General features: G+C 34.4%; 1 protein-coding gene across 4 annotated transcripts in view; it reads left to right on the top strand.

The window, feature by feature from the left end:
* The window catches only part of KNL1 (kinetochore scaffold 1), a 56255-nt gene that overhangs the window by 13660 nt on the left and 16325 nt on the right, over window positions 1-26270 (top strand). For all 4 annotated transcript variants that reach the window (XM_044765140.2, XM_014840743.3, XM_044765141.2 and 1 more), the window contains 8 exons: window positions 8830-8882; window positions 9137-9170; window positions 10790-10827; window positions 12891-12943; window positions 13767-18872; window positions 20885-21023; window positions 21435-21502; window positions 21901-21999. In XM_044765140.2, coding sequence (XP_044621075.2) covers window positions 8830-8882; window positions 9137-9170; window positions 10790-10827; window positions 12891-12943; window positions 13767-18872; window positions 20885-21023; window positions 21435-21502; window positions 21901-21999 — 5590 coding nt within the window. The remainder of the gene's footprint in view (window positions 1-8829; window positions 8883-9136; window positions 9171-10789; window positions 10828-12890; window positions 12944-13766; window positions 18873-20884; window positions 21024-21434; window positions 21503-21900; window positions 22000-26270) is intronic.

Below are 26270 nucleotides of genomic sequence, written 5' to 3'. Positions count from 1 at the left end.
TGTCTGCTCTGGGACAACATTTTTCTGATGAGTGTTTTTCTTATGTTAATAAATTATGTTGCACTTTTCTTCCCTTTAATCTTATGGTGTCTTTGTAGATTCTATGCTTTTTACTCATAATTGAATGGGTTGGGTTTTCCTGAACCAACTATTTTCAAGACATTGTTGTGGAGGGGGAAGGGATGTGCTGGTATTCCAGGGTAGCTGTTTTTTTGTAAACAGAGACTCTCTTTTTAGCTATCATAAAAACAGACTATTTAATATCAGCTTCTTCAAATTTTATTCTCTGTATACCTCAGACTGCTTCAGTTTGACCTTTTGTGAGGTGAGTTCCTAGATCAATTTAACCTTGAATTTAAACGTTTTCAGATGAGGCCTGATTGTTTCATGTCCAGAAATCTTCCTGGCAAAGTCATGGGTTTTGATCTGCATTGGTTTCCATTTCTCATTTGTTCCTCTCTGTCCCCCGAACTCTTTACCTTAACCAGCCTTTAGGATCAGACAAATTAAGTAACTCCAGTTCTACAATGGCCATATAAAACATGATTTTGCATTAGGATAAATTTATAGTTGCCCAGGATTCCAGTTGTGGGGCTATTAGGAACTTATTTTCTTCTTTTCCTTAGAGGAGTAATAAGTAAATATTGGGTAAGGTGTCAAGAAAGGAGTTCCCACTTAGCAGTAGACAATGAGTGACATTTTTGTGACTGAGTAGTTCCAAATGGTAAAGTACCTTCTGAAATATGTTTTTTGTTGTAGACTGATAGTAATTTAATTGCTTTATAACTTTTTTCTATTCATCTTTTATCCGTAAATCAATTAAAGTCTTCCTGGATAAACATGAGTTGTCAATATTTGACGTGTTGAGTTTGGGGGGAAAAAAACGAATGATGCATAATAAGATTTGGTATAATCAGGGAAGACTAGCTGTTGCCTGCCAGTACACTTCCCTAGGCGGTATATTCCTTGGGGAAGTTGCGATTGTCTTCCTGGATCTTGCCTTTGGGTTTGCAGACTCTATATTGTTTTTGTCTATACCCAAAATGAGTTGATCTGGCTTTTACTAAATAGACTCACTAGAGATTTGTGTATAAATAGAATATTTCATGACATATATTCTATATACTGCTAAATATATCATGAGAAATAAATCAAATGAATCAAAACACTTGTTTGAGTAGATCAGTACATTGTTTATAGGCGTTTTATCTAAGAAAGTAAATTATAATATAAATATGACTTGCTGATCACAGAATCTGAACCACTAGTTATTTGAATGTTTCATAATGTTTAATGGCACCAAGCTAATTAATCCTAATCAATTCAACCTAATTAATCCATCTCCACAGTAGCACACATGTACACATCTATTGCAAAGCCTTGAATGCTTCTACTTGTATACTCCTTGAATGGTTTGGCCAAGTTTGATTTAATAACTCATTTTCTCCTGTTTGTTTCAAACTGACCTTTCTTTCACATGTTTTCTTTAGGTATATTCATGTTAATGTAAAAATAATAATTTTTAACTTTCTGTTGGCTATTTGATTCTTTCTTGTGCTGTGTTATATATTTCTGTACACATTACATTTTTTCTTTTGCTTTACTTTCTTGGGATTATATTCCCCAAAGTAGAATTGCCAGGGTTAAAGGAAGAAGCATTTGTTTAGCCATTATTACATTTTTGTTATTGGTTTTAGTACCACTAAACTATATAGTAATGTACATTTTTTCCCAATATACTGTAAACATTAGATTTTAGCACTTACTTTTAGCTGATTTGATTGATTGTAATGTTATCTCTTACTTGTTTTAATTTGTACTTTATTTGCCATTACCATTTTTCTATATTTTGTTCATTTATGCTTTTTTCTCATTTTGAAATGTTTCATTTTTTATTTTCTCATCTACCTAGGCAATATTGAAGAAAATATCTTAAAGTTTTTGTGTGATTGAGCCCTTTAAATTTTATATTTGCTAAAGCATGTGTCTTTCTTGGTTCATAAATAATTTTTGCAAGATTACACCTTTGAAAGCTTTCCTTATATCATAGATACTATGTAGATAAAAAAAGAGAAAGAGAAAGCAAGGAACAAACATAATTAAGATAAATTTACAGAAAAATGGAGGAAAGAATTATTTTGCCCTTTTGGTTAGGTCTCTCCATATATTTACTAAATATGCTTTGTTATTTATATTATATTGGTTTGCCACTTACTCTTTGCCTGCCTAATATGTGGCATTCTAATATTTCGATTTTTAGGAAATATATTTATGCATTTTCCTCTTTATATTTCTTTAATTTTTCTCCTCTGGCATCTTTTTCTTAATTTGTAATTTGGATCATTCATTATTATTAGTTTTCATTGTTATTTTCCTTCTATTGTATGATAGCAACCTTGTTTAGTGCTAATACTTTTTTGCTGTGAAAAAATGTGTTGTATAACTTCGTAATTATCTTTACCTTTTCTATGTTTGTCGATAGATAATTTCCTAACTTTGAAAATTTTCAGTTTGTACCTTATAGGTTGTAGATTGAGTTTTAAAAAATTTTAATTGTCAATAGCCATTTTTTAATAGAATAGTTCAGCCTATTTACATTTGTCAAAATTATATACCTATTCTCCCTTTATTGTTGGGTAAATTTAACTCTCTTGTTGCAGATTTCTGTTTTGTTTTTAATCAAGAATGAGTATTGGGGGGGCCGACCCTGCGGCCAAATGGTTAAATTCGCATGCTCTGCCTCGGTGGCACAGGGTTTGGCAGGTTCGGATCATGCGCGCAGACCTAGCACCACTCATCAAGCCATGCTGAGGCAGCATTCCACGTAGCAGAACTAGAAGGACCTACAACTTGAATATACGACTATGTACTGGGGGGCTTTAAGGAGAGGAAGAACAAAGAGAAAAAGACTGGGAACAGATATTAGCTCAGGGCCAATCTTTAAAAAAAAAAAGAATGGGTATTGGCTTTTATTAAATGCTTTTAGAGCATCTATTAAAAGAACTGTAGCATTTTTCCTACTTTAATCTTTTATGTGGTAAAATAACTATTTGGATATTGAATTATTTCTGCATTCCTAGGATAAATCCAACTTAGTCATAAAATATTCTTTTAAAACATTACCAGATTCAGTTTGCTAATATTTTGGGATTTTCGCAGTAAGGTTCACATGTGAGATTGGCCTCTTGATTTTTTGTGTGCTATTCTTACTTGGTTTTACTGTTGGTGTTCTGTACGTCTTATAAAAATCAATCAGAAAGCTTTTTATTTTCTATGCTCTTAACCCCTTATGTAAGCTTATTCAAAGTGACCTTCAAAACTGTTTAGTCTCCTTTCCACTCCTGTGCCTCATCTATTCAGCTTCTATCCCGTAAATAGGTCTTATTGTTCCTTTAGATAATTTTCATACATACACAGGCCAACACAGGTATGCATTCTTGTTTCTTACTTCTGTACGTAAATGGTAACATGTTATCCATGTTCGTCTGTATTTGCTTTTTTTTCCCTTAACTTTACATGTATCTTGGAGATCTTTGCGTATCAATACATAAACAGTTTCCCCCACTTTTTTTTTTTTTAACATTATGATAGATCTTTTTTTCTTTTTAAAGATTTTGTTTTTCCTTTTTCTCCCCAAAGCCCCCCAGTACATAGTTGTATATTTCTAGTTGTGGGTCCTTCTAGTTGTGGCATGTGGGATGCCACCTTAGCATGGCCTGATGACGGGTGCCATTTCCATGCTCAGGATTGAACCGGAGAAACCCTGGGCCACCAAAGCTGAGCACGTGAACTTAACCACTCAGCCCGTTTTTTCTTTTTAATGGGCCGGGTACTTTTATAACATGTACATCTTTGACTACCTTTTCAGTTCCTACTCTGTTTACTATCTATTCTGGTTTTGTAGTTCTTCTGCTGATTCTGATCATCTATTTCTAGAAAATCATTGTGGTTTTTTTCCAAATATAGACTTAAAGTTCTACGTGATAGTCTCTTACAATTTTTTAAAAATAATCTCTGTACCTATAGTCTACTTTCTTATTCCTAATGTTGTTTATTGTTTACTATCTATTCTGGTTTTCTGCTGCTTCTTTAACTCATTTTGATCATTTTTATTTTCCTAGACAATCAAAATAGTCTCTGTATTTATAGTCCACTTTCTTATTCCTAGTGTTGCTTATTTTCATCCTTATCTTTTTCTTAAATGTTAAATAAAGCCTTTTGTTCCATAATTAGAAGCAAGAGTTTAAATTTGCAAAAACTCTTGAGAAACAGTGCAAAGGTCTGGGTTACAAACTTGTATAAGGAAGGTGGAGGTATAAAAAAAAAAGAGGTCATTGGGAAGTGAAAAAAAAAAAGAAAACTTACAGTTTCCTTTTCCTTTCCCCTCCCCATTTTATGATAGAAAATTTATAACATACACAAAAGTACAGAAAATAGTATCACGAAAACTCAGGTACTCATTTTCTACCTACAACAATTGTCAGCTATGGCCAGTCTTTTTTTTCTTTTTCTTTTTTAAAGATTGGCACCTGAGCTAATATCTGTTGCCAATCTTCCTTTTTTTCTTTTTCCTTCTTCTCCTTCCCCAAACCCCCAGGACATAGTTGTATATTGTAGTTGTAGTCTCTCTGGTTGTACAAGGCCACTCTTGTTTCACTACACCCCCACTTAGTTTCCGTACCTCTCCCACTGGATTCTTTTTATGTGAATCCCAGATATAGTGCATTAGTTATATCGTTAAAAGATACAGAATATTTTTCCATATCTTTAAAAGACAGAATATTTTTAAAAAACATATTCATAATGCTATTATCACATCTTTGAAAAGCTGACAGTAATTCCATGATGTCATCAAACATCTAGTCAGTGTTCACGTTTCCCTGATTGTCTCAATTTTTTTCCCTAAATGATCCGTGTAACTCAGTATCCAAACAAGGTTAACACATTCCATTTGGTTGATATGTCTTTTCAGTCTCTTAATCTGTAGGCTCTTCCTCCCTTTTTTTTCCTTATAATTTATTTTTTTAAGAAACTGGGTTGTTTGTTCTATAGAGTGTCCCACATTCTGGGTTTTGCTGGTTGTATCCCCATGGGATAATACTGTTTAATATGTTCTTTTACTCTAGATTTCCAGTCAATTGGTTGTTAGATCTGGAAGGCTTGATTTGACTTAAATTTCCTGTTTTAGACAAGAATACTTCATAGGTAGCATCCTGTGCTTCCATCAGATGCCACCTAATGTTCAGTTATCTTTCTTTTTCTGATGTTAACAGCCATTGATGATCATTGCCTAAATCCATTATTTCTTTAGATTTTGTTAATTGATATTATTCTCATTCTGTTATTCCTTCCTCATTTATTAACAGCACTTCTATTGAGAGGACTTTCCCATAATAGCTGTTTGTTTACTCTGAATTATGGTTTATAAAACGAAAGTCAGGTTAAATTCCGGGGTTTTTTCCCCCCATTATTTACTAGTTTTCAGTGTAATGAGTTGGTTTCCTAGCATCCTTCAAAGTTGACTAATGAGCTTTTTTTCCCCTGTTATCTTTATCTAAATATCTAAATCTAAGTATCAAGACCATCATCTTAATTATATTTCATGTACTTCAGTACATTGTAATTATTATTTTTATTGATACTCAAATTACTCTATCTTTGACCAGTGGAATTTCTTCATTTTGGTTTCTAACCTTTTGACATAACCCCGTAATCTTTGATAGCTTCTTTGCTTTATAGTATAACAAGATATTTATGTTCATCTTGTGTATTATCGGTCCCAGACGTGGAATCAGCCCTTTCTCCAAGGAGTGAGCCCAGTTCTTTTTAGTAGGAAATGGCATTTAGAGACCACAATCTGGATGCTTATTAGGTTCTCCTTGTTGTTTAATTAGTCATTGTTTCTAGGTCTTTCTTCTTCTTGATGTGAATAGTTCTCTTTTGCTTTTGACTTGTTAAAGTTCTTTAACTATTAAGGATATCAACAGCCCTTTTTCATCTGTATTGCAAATTTTTTTACCCATATTAATTTTGCTTATTGGGTGTTTTCCTGTATAAATATAAGTTTTAAATTCTGCTGTTTTCTTTGTTTTTCCCATTTGCTGTGTTATTAATGATCACTTGGCTTATTCTGTTTCTTTTGTTTGTTTTATAATGAGTTTGGCTAATAAAAAACATGTTCCCAGAAGTCAACAGGGAAGTTCTGAGACAAGAAGGAGTGCCTGGGATAGATATATGAGAAAATTAAGCGTTTTCTACTCAAATTTGTGTTTTAGATGATAGAATGTTAAAATTAAAAGGAACCTTAGAGAATCGAGTCCAAACTCTTCATCCTTTAGATGAGAAGATTAAAGCCGGGGAGGTGACATGACTTTCCCAAGGTAATATAGGTAGTGACAAAACCTCAATTATAATATAGGTCTCCTAATTCCTAGTCTTCTGCTATTTGCACTGCTTTTGAATACTTTTCCCAAATGCTGTTATACCTCTTCTACCCTTTCCATTCTTTGGAAATAATCTATTCACTATACTTACTTTCCTAAAATGGCTCTGGGATATTAAAAGGAATTTCAGATTCAAAACCCAAAAAAACCCAGAACAAGTTCTGGCTTATTACTAAATAGCCCTTAGTTTAAGTCATTTAACTTATCAGAGCATCAGTTTCCTCCTTTTTAACATGGAAGTAATTGTCCTTACATATCTCATAGTGTTATTGCATGGCCAAAATGAGATAGTGTATGTTATGACAGAAAATGTCATAAACAATGTATAAGTAATGTTTCAAAAATATATCCTTTGTTAAAATAGATAATTGAAAAACTTACAGGATTCTAGATATAGAAACAAGTACAGTAAAAGCTCTCTTAACAACTCCCACCTAACTGAATTGTTAGACTTAACCTATATTTTTCATTCCCCTTGTAAAACATACTGATACCCACAGCACACTAAACACTCTGTCATGTCCGTAAACTTCAAATCCTGAGAGTTGATTGGTAGGCTTACCAAGAAGTGTTTATCTTGTTTATCTAGTTGAAGTTGTTGTAATTACATAATTTAATTTAATATTACATAAACCAATGAAAATGAGCTCAAAAGACAAAGATAGTTATTTCTATGAAAATTATACTGAATGGCTAGGAAGAACTTGATAAAGGTGAATTTATTTTTAAAAATGCTTTCAGGTTTGGTATGGGTGAGACAACATAAAAGATAGGGAAATCATTCATAAAAATTTAGAAAGATTCTGTGTTTATATTGCTTCAAAGTTTCTTTAAGTGTTTATTCCACTTTATAAATACATTAAAATTGTACCAATAGATCCACACTCAGAGTAAAGACCTCAGATTGACATTAGGAGATTTGCAAATTAAAATTCATTTATGTGTTTTAATTTTTTTAAAATGTTTAAGGTGTGTAAGGATTGCTTATGATTCCTTATTTTAAAAGATATTTTTTGATTAACTGATCCTGCTCATATTGAATAAAAAGGCTTCTATTTTTCTATTATAAATTATTTGAAGAAAAGTTGTTTCAAGTATAACTTTGTAGTTATAAATTCAGATTTTGAAGTTGGACAAATTTGGGTTTGCATTTGGGCTGTGCCATTTATCAATTATATGACCTTGAGAGTTACTTAACCTTTATGACCCTCAATATCTACATCTGTAAAATAACATGGTAATTGTTATAATCGTTAAAAATGCATGTAAAGAACGTAACAAAGTGCTTGGCACACAGAATGCATACAAATGTTTGCTGCTTTTTTGTAATTGAAATAAAATTCTCCTTCTAATTAAGAGATTCTATATAATGAATGATACTTAATATTACCAGAATGAAAATGAACTGGTCTGATTGTCCAAGGCAGATATGAAGTGCTACTTCTCCATGAAGCTTATTCTTTTTTTTTTTTTAAAGATTGGCACCTGAGCTAACAACTGTTGCCAATCTTCTTTTTCTTTTTTTTTTTTCTGCTTTTTCTCCCCAAATCCCCCAAGTACATAGTTGTATATTTTAGTTGTGGGTCCTTCTAGTTGTGGTATGTGGGATGCCACCTCAATGTGGCCTAATGAGCGTTGCCATGTCCGCACCCAGGATCCAAACCGACGAAACCCTGGGCCGCTGAAGCCGAGTGCGTGAACTTAACCACTTCGCCACGGGGCTGGCCCCAAGAAGCTTATTCTTAATCATCCCAGTGAAAAGAGATTCCCTCCTCTGGAGTCCATGCCACCTTATCTGAACTGTTAATAACAAAAGTCAGTGAAGTAATGTTTATAATCCAGCTCTCTACTTAGAGCGAAAGCTCCCTGAGGTCAAGGATCATGTGTCAGACTCTAACATATAGCACCAGGTAGATAATGCTTAAATGAAAATTTTAGGTTATTGAGAGGGATAAAATAATGATTCTATGAAAGCTCATTAAAAACCCATAACAGGGGCCAGCCCCATGGCCGAGGGGGTTAAAGTTACCCTTGCTCTGCTTTGAAAGCCTGGATTCGCAGGTTTGGATCCCAGGTGCAGACCTACTTCACTCATTAGCCATGCTGTGGAGGCGTCCCACGTATAAAGTAGAGGAAAATTGGCACAGATGTTAGCTCAGGGCTAATCTTCCTCGCACACACACACACACACACAAACAAACCATAACAGATTTTAATGTAGTAAACTAATTTTGGCCTTTGAAATATTAATAGTATGTGCTGTGTAGCAAAAAGAAGCTGAAATCAAAGTGTTATCTGTACCCATCTCAAAACAGACTATAAATTAACACCATGGGATTCTAATTAAAAGTTGCAGATTTTCAGTAATGTTTGCTTTCTCTTCTAGAGTATTCCAGACAGAGTCATATAAGAAAATAGTAAGAAAGTCAGAAATTGAAGGTAAATATGTTATTGCAATCCCTGCTAAATCTGTTTGCCATAAAATTTTACTGCAGCTATCTAACCAGGTAGTTGATATAACTTATTGTCTATCTTATTGCTTAAAAAGTATAGCTTGAGGCATGGGATGCAGAAAGTAAGGTGGACAGTTAGTGATTTCTTTTTGTTGTCGTTATTGTTAATGTCCTTATGCAATTTTTCTAATGCTTTCTCAGTGTATCCTTGAACAAATTTAATTTTTATTTTATTTTTAGAAACAGAAGCAGGAGAAAATGCTCTGTTTATACGGTAAGTAAGGAAAATGTGATTCAAATTATATTTTAAAAGCTGTTTATTCCTATTAATGAAGTATTTTTTAAATGTCTTCTTTTTTTATTTTTTGTGTCCCTTTGTGGAATACTTAGGATTAATTCAGAAAACAAATTCTTTGCAGAATTTAATATACTGCTATATCTGATAAATATGTGCATTGTGTAGCTTATCCTTTTAATAAAGTGATGAAACACTCTCCTGTCATATATAAATCCTTAAATACATCAACTAGTACAAAACAACAAATATCAAGTCTTCAGATTTTTTCATTAAATTAGTTTTGTTTTAATATTAGTACATAGAAAAGTAAATACCAATAGCTCTTAGACAAAGGAAAAGATGCTTATCTTCATTCGTTATAAAAGAAATACAAACTCAGACTATACTGAGATATGATTTTTCATGTAATCAATTAAGAATATAGGTAAAGAGTCACTCATTGCTATTTTGTATAAATTGTAGAAGGCAATTAGCAATATCATTCAAAATTTTAAATGCACATGCCCTTTGACTCAGCAATTTTGTGTCTGGGAATTTATCTTATCAATATGCTTGTAAATGTTTGAAATAATGAATATATAAGGTTGTTCACTACAGCATTTTTTGTAATAGTAAAAGATGTGAAAGATACTAAAGGTTCATCAGTAAAGGACTAGTTAAATAAATTGCAATTTTTTCATGTAATTGACTACTGTTGAGCTGGGGAAAAAAAGATTCTCTTTATGCTTACTGATAGAGAAAAATCTCTAAGCCATATTACATAGGCTCCTCACAGATAACCACTGTGGATAATTTTGGATGTCTTTACAGAAATTTTATATGTATATCCAAGTACATGTTTATCCTTATCTTTTTTTTTGACAAGACAAAAATGGAATCACTTAATAATGTCTTGTAGCACTTTCCATGTTGTTACATGTAGATCTACCTCAGTCTATTATAATAAATTATATGTCTGCACCAACATTTAGTTAGCTCCCTATTGATGGACATTTGAGTTGTTTCCTTTTATTTACTTTTTAGGCTAAATTGCTAGAAAATGAATTACTTTATAGGTCATTCTTTTGGGGGGGGGGAGCAGGTGGGGAAGATTTGCCCTGAGCTAACATCTGTTGCCAATCTTCCTCTCTCTCTTTTTTCTCCCCAAAGCTCCTGTACATAGTTGTATATTCTAGTTCTTCTGTGCAGGCCACCACAACAGCATGGCTACTGACAGACAAGTGGGTGGTTCTGCACCCAGGAACAGCCCAGGCTGCCAAAGCAGAGCACACTGAACTTTAACCACTAGGCCATCAGGGCTGACTCAGTCATTCTTTTTAAAAACCAAAAATAATAATAAGCAAGTGGCATGTATTAAACATATTTTTTTAGTATTCTTGAAATGAACAAACCATTAAGACCAATCTGAAAAGGGTCCTGTTAATTGCCTTGTAATTTCTTCGACCGGTATTAGATAAGTCTTTTTTTAAAGTTGTCTTTGTGTTTTTCTGCCAGTCACCCTATGAAAACCTTTTGCCTTCCCTACTCTTTCAACTGTTAATGATTCTTGGTAATTGTTTGTCTTATAGATTTTGAAAATACTTTTTAATTTTTAGGAATAAGAATCCGGAAGATAACTGCTGTGAGATTACTGGTAAGTATGACCAGAATACTTTTCTTATCATACTCCTTTTCTCTTCATCTGGACTCCCTGAAAGGAATATGTAAAAGAACCATGAAAAAAAAAATGTGAAGAGTGCTCTGTTCTTTACACAAAATCTGCAATTTAAAATTTCACAAACTTTACTATTATTTCTCTCAAACCTACTGTTCCTCTTATTTTCTCTATCTTGTACTCCCACTCACTCTGTCATTCATTCAACTCAGGAATTGAATCATTTTTTCAACTTTTCTTTCATTCCCCATATCCATTTGGCCCTACTGTCTTCCTCTTCTGTCTCCTAAATATCTTACAAAGCTGTTACTTATTCTCTATTCTTCCTGCCACTGTTTGAATTCCTCATTATTCTTTCTTGGCTACTGTATTTAATTTCTTTTCCTTCTAATCCATTCTACATATTTATAAATCTGATCATGTTACCTCCCAGCTTAAAATTGTTCACTGACACTTTTTTGCTTACAGGATAAAACCCACACTCCTTAGGATAGACTTAGAAAGGGCTTTATAGTTTGGCTTGTCTTCAACTTTATCTCTTGCCCTTTATAGGCAGCCTATGCTCTAGTCCATGAAGAACTATTTGCAGTTCCCCATGTGAACTTTTTTCTACCTGTATCCATTTGTAAATGCTATTTCCTCTACTAAAGTGCTCTTCCTACTCCAATTTGCCTAGCAGTCTTCTCATTTTTCACTTAATTTGGCTTTTCATTTAGCTTAACTTAAGAGCTCTTCAGATTAGCCAGTCCATAAACTGTTATAGTCCATGACAAAAAAAGGAACTTGCACTAGAATGTGAATCAACTATGGCAGTAAGCTACTGTTTAGTTTAGCTGACATTTTTTTTTTCTTAGCAAAGCTTTCTTGATGAAGGAAATATTAGTTGATTTACATTGGCTGCAAGCTCCTTATTTCATCATGAATTGATAACAAGCAGTTCACAGACTGGTACCATATATTAAGTAGTACTGTAGTGGTTTAAATGGAGCCTTCTCTGACAAAACCAAGGAGTCAGTCATTCTGTCCTGTGTTTTCATAACACCCCTTTTATTTCTCAGTCTATTGTAGGATTTATCACATTGTATTTTAGGTATTTACTTCTGCCTCTCTTGTTAGACTAGGAACTCTGAATCCAGAAATTTTGTCTTGTTCTTTCTGCTTTAGTAGATAGTTGACTTTTGGGGCACATAATAGGTTCTGAATCAATATTTGTTGAACAAATGAATGGAAGCTTGATATATAAATAAGGCTTTTAATAAAAAGCCTATAATTACTTCATCATACTCAGCCGAGGTTGCCATAAATTCTTTAAAATATTCTAAGGATTTGCTTTTAAACTTAAGTATTTTTAAATGTTTTCTGTTTTATAGTATCTTCAATATCTGCCTTATTTCCAAAGTCTAGTTTGTTGCTTACCTAAACCTTTATATTTCAATTCTAAAATGTTTTGAATCTAATCCCTTACTTCCATTCTCATTGTCTCTTGCCCTAACATAAACTCTCATCATTTTGTATCTGAACTATTACAGTAGCTTCCTCATTGGTTCATCTTCTTTTGAATCTACTTTCTTCTCCATCTCTGGAATTATTTTTATAAAATACACATCTTATCATGGGACTGTCTAGATTCCTTAACATAGAATAAAAAATGCTTCAAAATCTTACCCTAACGTTTCAGTCTCATCAGTTGGTACTCTTTACCATGTAACCTCTATTATCCAGGAAATAAAAATGGAGGAATGAAGGGGGAAAAAGCATGTCCAAACTTTCCACCCTTAAAATTCTACCTTTAAAATCTCCACCACATTCTAAAAATATTTCAGTCATACAGAGAATACAATAATCACTGATCTCTCTGTCCCTGAGATGAGACAATTAAAAGTCTTATTGAAATTTAATACCTAAGTCCTTACGAAGGGCTTAGTAACTGATTAAACTTCAGTAAATACTTGTAACTGATGAAGAACCTAAGAAAAGGAAAATCAGGCTCTTGGTGTTACATATCTTTTCATTGACTATAGTTTTCTGTTTTTCCTCAATAGGGATGGACACATTGCTTTGTGCTCCCATTCAGATCCAGAGACAACAGAGAGAGGTATGAGTTCATGCAAGTGCCTTCATATTTTAATCTCCCTTGAAAGTTAAAACTTTAAAAACACAAAAAATTTAATGGTAATGGTATGATTTAGGGATTACTTATGAAAATGGACCAGTATAGACTGGAAAACCTTCCTACCTTTCCAGTTAACCAAGAACAGTTAAATCACTGCCAGTTTAAATGAGAGAGAAATATATTATTTATATCAGGACTTCTCAAACTTTAATTTCAAGATTTTGTTAAAATATAGATTCTTATCCAGTAGATCTGGGGTAGGCCCTGAGATTCTATACGTTTAACAATCTCCTGGGTGATACTAGTACACTGGTCCACAGACCATACTTTGAGTAGCAAGGAGTTAGACCATGTCGTTACAGATAAAACCACTGCATTAAGATTCAAAAAGAACTCGGCTCCCAAGAGTACAGAGTGTACATAAATTAGCCATCATACACTTATCCCTTTCCAAGTCTTTTTTATTTAGAATGAGAATATCTATCTAATACAGTAACTAGAATTTTCATTACAGTTACATTTGGTATTGTCAGTCTTTTTCATTTTTTAGTCATTCTATTGGGTGTATAATTAACCTTGAATTTTTAATTTGTCCGGAAACACTAAAAGTGTTCACAGATTTTAGAAAACGTTTTAATAACAAATTACGGGCTGCACACCACACCACTGATTCAAACAAATCAATGTATCGTGAAACCATCATTGAGGATTCTTTATATAGTACTCTCTATATAATACATGTTGTAAAATGCCTTTTTAAAAGTTTGCGTTTAATCTGATCTCTTATATTTTGTTTCCATTATAGATTTCAATAACAGAACACAACGATGAAAAGAAACACGCAAATGACCAGACAGTCATCTTTTCAGATGAAAACCAGATGGATCTGACAGCAAGTCACACCGTGATGATTACCAAAGGCCTTTTAGATTGTACCAAAAGTGAAACGTCCACCAAAATAGATACGACATCATTTCTGGCTAACCTGAAGCTCCACACTGAGGATTCAAGTATGAAGAAAGAATTAAATTTTTCCATGGATCAAAACACTTCTTCAGAAAAGAAAATAAATTTCAATGACTTTATAAAAAGATTGAAAGAAGGAAAATGTAAGGCTTCTTCTACAGGACCTGATAAAGAAAATTCTGAGATATCTGTTCATGCCAAAGAATCAAATAGGGCCTCTTCTATACATCAAATGCATGTATCTGTTAATACAGATGAAAATAGCAGTAATATGACTAGAATCTTTAGAGAACAAGATGATGGGATGAATTTCACCCAGTGTCATACAGCCAATATTCAGACTCTGGTTCCTACATCCAGTGAGGTCAGCTTAAGGGAATTTAAAGGTGATGATATTACAGTTTATGGCAGTGATTTTATGGACTTGACAGTTAACCACACTATACAGATTTTACCCTCAGATAATTTATCTGAAATAGAAAATCAAACTCAGAATGTCGTGACAGATGTTACAACAGGATATGGAACTATAGCTGCAGGAAAGACGACAGTCTTTGAGAATAAACTGAATGTTCCTTTTCAATACCCTTCCTTAAACCCTAAAGGTGAAGTACATGTTACCAGAAGTCATATTACAGGGACAGAAACTCACACAGTCACACAGCCTTCTAACCAAGATGCCAGAACATTGACCATGATCGAAGAGTCTGTATGTTCCAGTCCAGCTATTCAAGATAATAAGACATTTTTCTATTCTAGTTGTAATAATGCTATGGACCTCACCAAGTGTCTCTCAAGTATGAGAGAGGAGAAAAATTTGCTAAAGCATGACAGTAATTATTCTAAAATGTATCCCAATCCAGATGCCATCACTCCTCTCATAGAGAAAACTACTTATTCAGGAGAGGATAGCATGGACATTACCAAGAGTCACACGGTTGCAATAGTTAATCAAATTTTTAAGCAAGATCAGACAAATGTACAGATAGCAGCTGCACCAATACCTGAAAAAGAAATGATGTTCCAAAATCACATAACTGTGTCAGAAGTTCAGGAAATGAATGTAAATTGTAGCTCAGTTCCTCATGTATCTAAGGAAAGATTACAGCAAAGCCTGACAAATCCTTTATCTATTTCATTGACTGACAAAAAGACTGAAATCTTCACAGGTGAAGATATGGATTTGACTAAAAGTCACACAACTAATTTAGAAAGTCAAGTCTGTCTTGCATCTTATAATCTAGCATCTGAGAATACCAGTAAATCTCACTCTCAGAGCAAAAGCCCTTTAGATGAATGGGAAGAAATGACCAAAAGTCATATTGAACCATCCCAACAACCAAACGTAATATCTAAAAACATCCTAACTGACACCTGGGGCAAAGAAAAAGATCAAGTTTTGAAGGTTTCACCCTATCTTGATAAAGATTCTCCTCAGTCAGCTGATATTAACCAGGACATAGCAACGAGACATAACATAGTATACTCTAGTGGAGACCTTAAGAAACAAGTAATGCTAGCAAATGATAGAAATACAGTTTCATGTGAGCAATCTTTGTTTCCTGCCACAAAGCCATTATTTTTATCAGAAGGACAATCTGCCATGAAAAATCATAATACTGCTGTTAACAGTCATACAGTGAAATCTATACCAGGCCAGAATTCTAAACTGCCTGAGCCGCTGAGGAAAAGTTTAGGCAATCCTACCACTGAATGTTCCCATGACAAGATAATTATTTGTTCAGAGGAGGAGCAAAATATGGATCTAATCAAAAGTCACACTATTGCCATTGGATTTGGTCCTTCTGAAGTACAAGAACTTGGTAAGACCAATTTAGAAAACACTAACAGCCAGATAGCAACAGTAAACAGACAGATAGCTGTAAAAGTTGAAAAATGTAATAAAAGTCCTATAGAGAAAACTGAAGGAGTATTTATCTCTAATAATATCATGGATGTGTTAGAGGACAAAAGTGTCCAGAAACCTGGATTTTTGAATGAAAAGCAAGATGTTAAAATTTGTGAAAGGAAAAGTATTGGCAGACTAAAAATTGATAAGGCTATTGTATTTTCAGAGGGTGATGAGAACGATATGGATATCACCAAAAGTCATACAGAGGAAATAAATCATAGACCTTTATTAGATGGCCATGATCCCCATTTGGTGCCTTTGGCAGGAACTTCTAAAACTGTTTTGTATACATGTGGGCAGGATGATGTGGAGGTCACTAGAAGTCACACAACTGCCATAGAATATAAAACAGTCTCACCAGGTGAAATAGCTACTAAGACTATGGACAAAACTGTAATGTTTGTAGATAATCATGGTGAACTAGAAATGACAAAGTCCCATACTGCTCTCATTGACTACCGTGCAAAGGAGAAAACTGTACTTCCAGACAGACCTAACTTTGAACTATCCAAAAGGAAAAGCCTTGAAGAACCAAAAGTGACATCTATTCCTGCTGAGGAGAATGTTTTCCTTCCAAAGAATGGTGAAAGTGACCATTCAGCAGCAAAAGTCAGCCAGCTAACACTACTGGGAGAATGGTCTAATAGTGGTCCCACAGAGAAAGCTGTAGCATTTATAGCTGATGATAACATGGAAGTGTCTAAATCAACCATTGGGAAAAATGACAAAGATGTACAAAAGCCTGGATTTCTGAATGAACCTCTATCAGGCAAAAGTCAGAGAAGGAAAAGCCTTAGACTCAAAAATGACAAGACCGTTGTTTTTTCAAAGAATGATACAAATGATATGGATATCACCCAGAGTTGTACAGTGGAAATAAATAACCAAAGTGCCCTGGAAGACAGAGAAGACTCCCGTTTGGTGCCTTTCGCAGGAACTTCTAAAACTGTTTTGTATACCTGTGGGCAGGATGACATGGAGATCACCAGAAGTCACACAAGTGCCTTAGAATGTAAAATTGTCTCAGCAGATCAAATAACCACTAGGCCTGTAGACAAAACTGTAATGTTTGTAGGTAATCACAATGGTCTGGAAGTCACCAAGTCCCATACTGTTTTCATTGATTGTCAAGCCACGGAGAAAATACTTCAGGAGTGCCCTAAATTTGGAATAACAAAAGGAAAAGTCTTGGGTGTTTCTTTTCCTAAGGATGGTAGCACTTTTCAAGAAATCACTAAAAAACAAACACTGGCTGTAGAAGACAAAAATGTTCTTCACACTGAGCAAAAACATCATATGATTCCCTTTGTTCCTACTAATACATTGTCTGGGTGTCAAGGTGAGATAGAAATGAAATTCCATAGTACTGCTGTCGATGAAGAGGTCATGGGGAAAGTTGTACACCAGGCCTATGCGTTGGAAAAAGCCAAAATTGAAAGCTGTCACTTAAATAGTACAGATAGAAGAAACGTGGATTTTACAAACAGTCATGCATCTGCTATTTGTGGACCCAGTGATAATTATTCCTGTTTACCAAATGTCATTTCCTGTTTTGATAATGTAGAGGGGAATGTCATGTCCCTATGTGATAAAGATGAGAAAGCCAATAATTGCCCAGTACAAAATGATCTTACTTATGCAAACGATTTAGCCGGTGAATATCACTTGAAATCTGAGGGACTGGCTGTCTCTGCTCCTTGTTCTTTGCTAGAGAAAGAAAAAGTTATTCAAGCCAATACCAAAGGACAGTTAGACTGTGTCATAAAAGTGCTGAAAGACCAAGATCTGATTAAGGAGCCCCAAAATCTGTTAGTTAATCAGACTTTAGTATATGGTCAAGATCTGGGAGAGATGACTAAACTTAATTCAAAGCGAGTATCTTTTAAGCTTCCAAAGGATCAAATGGAGGCCTTTGTTGACAATGCAGAATACAGTTTAAAGAAGACCTTTGTTAATGATGTTTGTGTTGCTTCTCAGCCTCATCTCTCAACCCAGCTACCTCCGTTACCTCAACAAGGACAGGGTCTTATCAATAAAGATGCAACAATATTGTCTAAAGCTGGAAATAAGAATTTAAATATTGTTATAGGAAATTCCTCTGTACTCACATGTGAAAATGAGTCCAAAATGCTCAATAATGAGAAACAATTTACTATAGCCTGTAAAAAAGAACTGAAGGAGAAGATTCAAACAGCTAAATGTAACACAGCTATAGATTTCCACAGTAACTCAGACTTGACTAAGCAAGTCATTCAAACTCATGCCAATCCTAGAGAAGCATCAGATCCTGTAATTGCATCTACTGCTGCAAGTTTTAGTAGTGTCAAACCAAATCTGAATAATTTGAATGGAAAAACTGAAGAATTTTTAGGTTTCCAAACTGTTCATATACCACCTTCTCCAGAAAAATTACTTGAATTAGTAAATAAGGCACACAATGATATGAGTATAGTGCAAGCCACAGAAATACATAACAATAACATAGCGTCCAGCAGTGTTAAAGATGATAGAGATGAAGAAAATAAAAGTTCTCATAATAGAACTGAAACCAATTCTGTACCATTAATGACAGGTGTAAAAGATAGAGTGAGGAGGTGTTCTTTGGGAATATTTTTGCCCAGATTGCCAAACAAGAGAAATTGTAGTGTCACTGGTATTGATGACCTGGAGCAGATTCCAGCAGACACAACTGATTTAAATCACTTAGAATCTCAGCCGGTCTCCATTAAGGATTCAAGCATTGGATTTGTTGCAGCTAAACTGAACTTAAGTCCATCTCAATATATAAATGAGGAAAATCTTCCTATATATCCTGGTGAGATTAATTCCTCAGACTCTATTAGTATAGAAACTGAGGAGAAGGCTTTGATTGAGACATACCAAAAAGAGATTTCACCATCTGAAAATAAAATGGAAGAAACCTGCAATAGCCAAAAAAGAACCTGGGTACAAGAAGAAGAAGATGATATTCCGAATGAGAAAAAAATCAGAAAAAGTGAGATTAGGGTTAGTGATACTGCACAAGATCAGGAGGTGAGTTCTGTCTTGAACTTAGGAATGTTCTTGATTTTTTAAAAATTATGAGTATTTTTGAATTTGAATTTTAGTCTTGGGTAAGCAAGAATTGATTATTTCCAGTTATAAGTCTGGTGAAATATTTTTATATAGAATCAAGCTAGATATGAAAACAATTTGAAGTGAAAAATGGTCACAAAAATGAAATGGAAAGTAGTATGAAAATTAATAGGTAATTCTAAATATTTTGTCATCTCTAGTGATTTGGCATTGTGGCTTTGCATATGAGAATCTCTAGGAAGGGTATATTTAGTTTGAAAAGTCATCTTCAGTGTTATAAATGTTTGGAGGATAAAAAGCCTTTTTATTATGCACACTTCATTAAAAAATTTTTTTTTTCTTGGCTAATGAGGATATGTAGAAGCTGAGAGTCCGTTTCGTTAGTGGATGGGAGAATGCCTAGGTCAAGCCCAGTATCTCAAAAGTGAAGTAAAGAGGCAGGCCTGGTGGCGCAGCAGTTAAGTTTGCAAGTTCCACTTTGGCGGCCTGGGGTTTGCTGGCCCAGATCCCAGGTGCAGACATGGCACTGCTTGGCAAGCCACGCGGTGGTAGGTGTCCCACATATAAAGTGGAGGAAGATGGGCACGGATGTTAGCTCAGGGCCAGTGTTCCTCAGCAAAAAGAGGAGGATTGGCAGCAGATGTTAGCTCAGGGCTAATCTTCCTCAAAAAGAAAAGTAAAGTAAGGAAGATTTTTGTAGTTATGAAAGAGGTCATAGATTTTGTAAGAAGTTGAGAGAACACTGATTTGGATAACTTGAGGAGAATAAAACCTGTCACTTAAACCGAGTTTTGTAAGTGGAGAAATAAAATTTTAAAAGTATCAGAGGTTCACAGAAAACAAAGTATAAACTCCATTAAGAAATACATAAGTGGGGCTCTCCTGGTGGCGCAGCAGTTAAGTTCGCACATTCTGCTTCAGTGACCCTGGGTTGACCGGTTCAGATCCCAGGTTCGGACCTACACATGGCTTGTGAAGCCATACTGTGGCAGTCGTCCCACATATAAAGTAGAGGAAGATGGGCACGGACCTCAGCTCAGGGTTAGTCTACCTCAGCAAAAAGAGGAGAATTGGCCGCAGATGTTAGCTCAGGGCTAATCTTCCTCAAAAAAATAAAAAAAGAAATATGTAAGTAAGTTTAGAAGATGACTCAGTGGTTCTATAAGATGAGGTCCTGAGGAAATGGTTCGTCTATGAAGCTTTGAGAAAGTAGTAACAGTAATGTAAAATTTGTAACTGAATAGGTTCTATGAAAATTAGTATTATTTTGTTCAATAAACACCTATTGAGTATCTGCTATGTCCTGGGTATTGTTTAGGTGCTGGGAATGTGTCAATGGGAATTCACAGACAAAAATCTGCTCTCGTGGAGCTTACATTCTAGTATTTAGATAAAGAATAGATTGTCCTCAAAAACATATGTGAGTAGGTGTATAAAAATGGCATTTAAGGCTGTAAAGTCAAATGGTTCAAATGGTAAAAGCAGGACCACATCACTTATTTGACTTCAGCCAAAGGAGTCTCGGTCTGGTGAAAGAAGTACTAAAGCCTGGAAATAAGTTTCTTCTCTGTACTCTGGCTGAGTCTACCATATATAGCCAATATTCTATTCTGGTTTTCTGCAGTGTAGTAGCCCTGACTCTGGTGGCTGGTATTTGAATAATTGGATAGGTCAACATTTGGTAGCTCGTAGGATCTGGCTGTAACTTAGATAGATCTGAGAAACAATTTCCTTATACAATATAATGCACAAAATTATTTCTATATATTTTTAAATAAAATTATTTTAACTCTAAAGGCCTAAGTTGCTTCTTACTTATTCTAATTTTTTACTAAGGTATTTCATGTGAATTACAGATAAATTTTATGTTAGAAGTAGTATTGCTGTTAGTGTTCAACAAATATTTAGTTATTATAAGTATACAGTGTCATAACTTTATCCTGATGATGTTCCTTAATTAATAATTTCAGGTTTTGGATCACCATGCTGAAGGGGAAATAGATAAAAATGCTACCAGTGTATTGATAAAAAGCCTGAGCAGGACCCCATCTAGTTGCAGCAGTTCTCTGGATTCAATCAAAGCTGATGGGACTTCTTTGGACTTCAGCAGTAAGATCTTTAGGAAGGCTAAATAATAGAAGTCATCTGCTTACTTGACTAATAATAAATGTATTTAAATGCAGGAGATATTTGAAATTTGTATAAGCTTTTGGGGAGTTATAAATAGTTCATAAGTAAAATAATATTCAGTTTATTTTTAATTCTTAGTTACTTAATAAATTGAGAAGTGTTAATACTACAAGTGGTAGAGTGATTTCCTTTAACAGGCTTATAATTAGTAGAGAAACATTGAATGGAGCCTTAAAACTGTAATATACTTTGCTCTACAAATGACTATCTTCCCAGAAAGATCCTAGTGGATAGCTTCAGGAGCATGAACCACATGTAAACCTAAAGGATAACTAAAATAAAGTTTACAATTTAATTTTGACTTATCACCTGAATTTGCTTTACTCCTAGCACACCGCAATAGTCAAATGGAATCACAGTTTCTCAGAGACACTATTTGTGAAGAGAGCTTGAAGGAGGTATGTTAAAATATTTCTCATTTCTAATGCAACTAATTTCCTTGGTCTTTTTATCTTTTTAAAATTTTTAAGGAATTATGAAATATTTCAAATATACAGGAGCCTAGTTTTTTTGTTAAGGACTCAACATGGCAATTAATTATGTGGAGTCGAAAGCACAATTAGAAGACCTTTGTTTTGTTGTTTTTTCCCAATTCCACTGTTACTGAATAACCTTAAGAAATTATATTAGATAAAATATTTTAAAGATTTGTAGGCTCATATGTATCCTACAAATATCTGAATAATATTTCCACAAATATATGCAAAGTACTTTATGTTATTTAGAAAAAATGAGGTGATTATAGTCAAAATGAGCTCACCTTGAATGGTCATGCATACTTTTTTTCTTCCCTCAGAAACTCAAAGATGGGAGAATAACAATAAAGGAGTTCTTTATACTTCTTCAGGTTCACATTTTGATACAGAAACCCCGACAGAGCAATCTCCCAGCCAAAGTAAGTGCAATTTCTTGGCAAAATAGTTATCTCAGTTAAAATTTATTGTACTGGTTTACTAAACTGCATCAAAGCAAGCATTTATTCAAAAATGATAGAAGTCTAAGGAAGCAAATTTTCCTACAAAAAATTTTCCTGTAGTAGGTACATTTATGGTTAGCATAAAAATTGACTTTTTTTACATCATGAATTTCGATAGGGTAAAATTTTATTTTTTTCTCTCATTCCTTTCCATTTTTGTTTGTGATTTCCTGAACATATACTTTTCCCCACTGTTATAAAAATCCAAATATAGCAGAAGTTTGTAATAAACATTTTTCAAAATCAGCATATGTAAGATCATAGAATAGTTGAATAATATAATCAACAGACTAATGTAAAAGATCAATAGAAAAACGTATCATTTATGTAAGAATGTTTTTTCTTTTCAGTCAAACATTTATAAAAATTAGTTATGCCCTTGTCTGCAAAGAAGACATTAACAAATTGAAAAAAATGGAGATTTTATGGGCCACATCATCTGATCTTAATCCAGTAAAATTAGAACTAATAAAAGGACTGAAACATTCTTAGCTTCTTGGAAATTAAGATGCACTTCTGGGTAACTCTTTGATCAAAGAGGAAATCAAAACTATTTAGAAAGCAAAGTATAGGAGAACATTTAATACCAAATCTATGGGACATACAGCAAAAATTAGCAGGAAATTAAAAGCCTTAGATATCAATGTTATTATAGAAGAGAGTCTAAAAATAAAGAAAATTTTAATACTCACTTTAAGAAATTGGAAAATGAGCAACAAAATAACATCCATAACAAGGCAAGAAGACAGAATTAATGTGGGTAAATGGTAAAGCTAATGAAATAGAAGACAAAAAATGGTAGGGAGGTTAACAAATCCAAAACTGGTACTTTGAAAAGACAATAACTAAGAAAACTCTTAAAGGCCTGATTAAGTAAAAAGAGGAACTAAAATATAGAAGATTGAGAGAGAAGACATGTCTACAGATTGAGAGAAATTAAAAGAATTTTTTAAAAATCCATCAGCTCTGACAACAAATTTTAAGACCTAGATGATTTTTTAGCAAAACGGAAATTACCAAAGTTAACCCAAGAAGTGGAAAACTTTCATTAATTACCATTAAAAATATTATTTTAAAATTTACCGTTAAAATTGTCATTAGGACCAGATGAGTCCTGTCTACCTTTTTTATTTTATTTTATTTATTTATTTTTTGAGGAAGATTAGCCCTGAGCTAACATCTGCTACCAATCTTCCTCTTTTTGCTGAGGAATACTGGCCCTGAGCTAACATCCATGCCCATCTTCCAATTTCTCCACATCCTTGCCAACACTTATTTTTATTACACTTGTCTTTTTGATTACAGCTGTCCTAGCAGGTGTGAAGTAGTAACTTATTATGGTTTTGATTTGCATTTCCTTAATGACTAATGATGCTGAACATGTTTTCTGTGCTTATTGACCATTTGCTTATCTTCATTGGAGAAATGTCTGTTCAGATCCTTTATTTTTAAATTGGGCTGTCCTTTTATTATTGAGTTGCAAGAGTTCTTTATATATTCTGGATACAAGTCTTATAAAATGTATGACTTGCAAATGTTTTCTACCATTCTGTGGGTTGTCTTTTCACTTTCTTGATGGTATCATTTGTAGCACAAAGGTTTAATTTTGACGAAGCCCAATTTTTAATTTTGTCACTTGTGCTTTTGGTGTTGTATAGAATTGAATTTTGTATATAGTGTGAAGTATGGGTCAAGGTTCATTTTTTTCCTATGGCTATCTAACTGATACAACACCATTTATAGAAAAGACTACTATTCTTCAGGGGCATCTTTGCCATAAACCAAATGTCTATGTATGTGTGAGTCTGTTCTTTAAAAGGTAGACAGGACTTGGAGTCGGCCCTGTGGCGCATTGGTTAAGTACACACGTTCCACTTCGGCAGCTCAGGCTTCACTGGTTCGGATCCTGGGCGCGGACATGCTACCGCTTATCAAGCCATGCTAAGGCAGCGTCCCACATAGCACAACCAGAAGGACCTACAACTAGAATATACAACTATGTCCTAGGGGGCTTTGGGGAGAAGAAGGAAAAAAAAAGATTGGCAACAAATGTTAGCTCAGGTGCCAATCTTAAAAAAAAAATCATTTAATTGTATACTTAAATGCGTGAATTATATAGTGTGTGAATTAAATCTCAATAAAGCTGTTTAGAAGGAAATCAATTCCAGGAGTATTATATGTCTAAATGTGAAAAGTAAATCAAAGACCGAAACTGGAAAGATGGGCACACATCTTTCAGGTCACCGACTTCATTATTCCTATCACCATAGCTGCTCCTTCCCACTAGAATCCTCTTGCCTCAGCTGTAGATGGGGGGTAGAAAAGTGCCTAGGTGTGTATCCAGAGTCTATACCTTTCTTAGGAAAAGCAGAAAGTACTAAGGGACCAAGAGAAACAGAGGAGAGCAGAGGGGAAGGATAGGAGGCAGAGAGGATGCTGGCAGGGTGGAAAAGGGAGAGGATACCTCAGGAGCTAACTCTTGAGGGTGTGACTCTTTCTCCTTTCATTTCAGTCCTTACAGAGGTCAGGAGGACCAGTGTTGGGGAAATAGATCTGGGAACAAACCCATCAAGATAGAAAGAGATTTTTTGCTATCTCAGGAAAGAAATCTAAAAATCCCATAGTAGGGAAAGGCCAAAGGGATGGAATGTATATTGACCATAGGAAATGAGTTTCACAGCTGTGGGCATCTGTTTGGCACTCAAATGACCATGATCTTCCTTTAGGGTAGAAGTGAAGAGAGTGTTCTTGAGGCAAGTAGGGAGATGTGTGCCAGCCTCCATAGGCACATGTACAGCACCCATATGTGTGCCGTTGTAGGAACTCAGCTTGCAGCACCAGCAAAAGGTGATATTGTACTGCCTCATGACCTCCTGCATGTCCAGCAAGTGGCTCAGCCTGAAGTACTATAATTTACACTCCCTCAGTGAGGTTGAGGAACTATTGCAAGTAACCTTGCCAGACCTGAAATACCCAAGTGCTGATTGTGCATAAATTGGGCACTTAATCAAAATAGGTAAGTCAAGGAGAGAAGGTGGCTGTGCACGTCGTCCTTGGCTCAAGGTGCAGCGTATTAACCTACCTAGTGCATACAGCATGGGCACCTGCATCCAATGTGTACTAATATCCATTGGCACTTGCATTCCTGGTGAATCTCTGGGAATGTGGTCCTGTGTTTCACTTTGTCGTTATGAATGTTCAGGAGGAAACCTACCCTTTTTTTAAAAAAGCTTACTATTATAGAATATTTCAAACATATACAATACATAGAGAATAGTTTAATGAACTCCCCATGTATCCATCATCAAACTTAAAAAATTATCAACTCCTGTTTTGTCTCTACATTGCCCTACCTCCCCACCCCTGTTATTTTGAAGCAAATTCCAGGCATCATCAGTTTACCTGTATTTATAAGTATTTCAATATGTATCCCTAAAAAGATGAGGACTCTTATTTTAAAAACATATCCAGATACCATAATCACACCTTAAGATGATTAATTATTCAGTCAGTATTTATATTTCCCTGATTGTCTTTTGCATTATTTTCTACTTTGTTAAATTAAGACCCAAGTGAAGTCCAAACATTACAATGATAATTCGTTAATCTCTCTCTCTTAATTGTCTTTTTAAATTGTGAGGTCCCCTTCCATCTCTTTTTTTTTTTTAGTGAAGAAACCAGGTTTCTCCTATAAAATTTACCATAGGATGAATTTTGCTAGTTGTGCATACCCAACCTTTCAGTTCAACATGTTCCTCTGTCCTTTGTATTTTTTGTAATTGGCAGAGGCTTTAACAGATTCAGGGTTTTTTTCCGAGTTTACTTTATAATTGTACTTTCATCAGGAGATAGATAATGTCTGGTGATGATATGTAGGCAGCCATTAATGATCATTATCTAGATCTAGTAATTCATTAGAAGTCATAAAGTAATTATATCCTAATTCTATCATTCCTTTTTCACTTAGTGTCCAAATACTTCTATATAAGCAGAAATATTCCTTCAAGTATTTGGCTCCTATATGAAAAGCAATCAGCCATTTTCCCAAGGAGGCCTGATTTCTTTTAGTGAGAAAACTGTTTAAAAAACACAATCTGGGTTCCAGCGTTGCCATTTCTTTTTGAGCTAGTGCCTAGAGCTTTGATTTTTATTTATAAATCTAGCCTTAAAAATATTTTTTAGAAAGTCAA

The sequence above is a fragment of the Equus asinus genome, chromosome 2 (assembly GCF_041296235.1).
Source record: "Equus asinus isolate D_3611 breed Donkey chromosome 2, EquAss-T2T_v2, whole genome shotgun sequence".
NCBI classification, from domain to species: Eukaryota; Metazoa; Chordata; class Mammalia; order Perissodactyla; family Equidae; genus Equus; species Equus asinus.
Note: the sequence above shows the minus strand (reverse complement) of the source record. Positions and strands in the feature narration are given on the sequence as shown.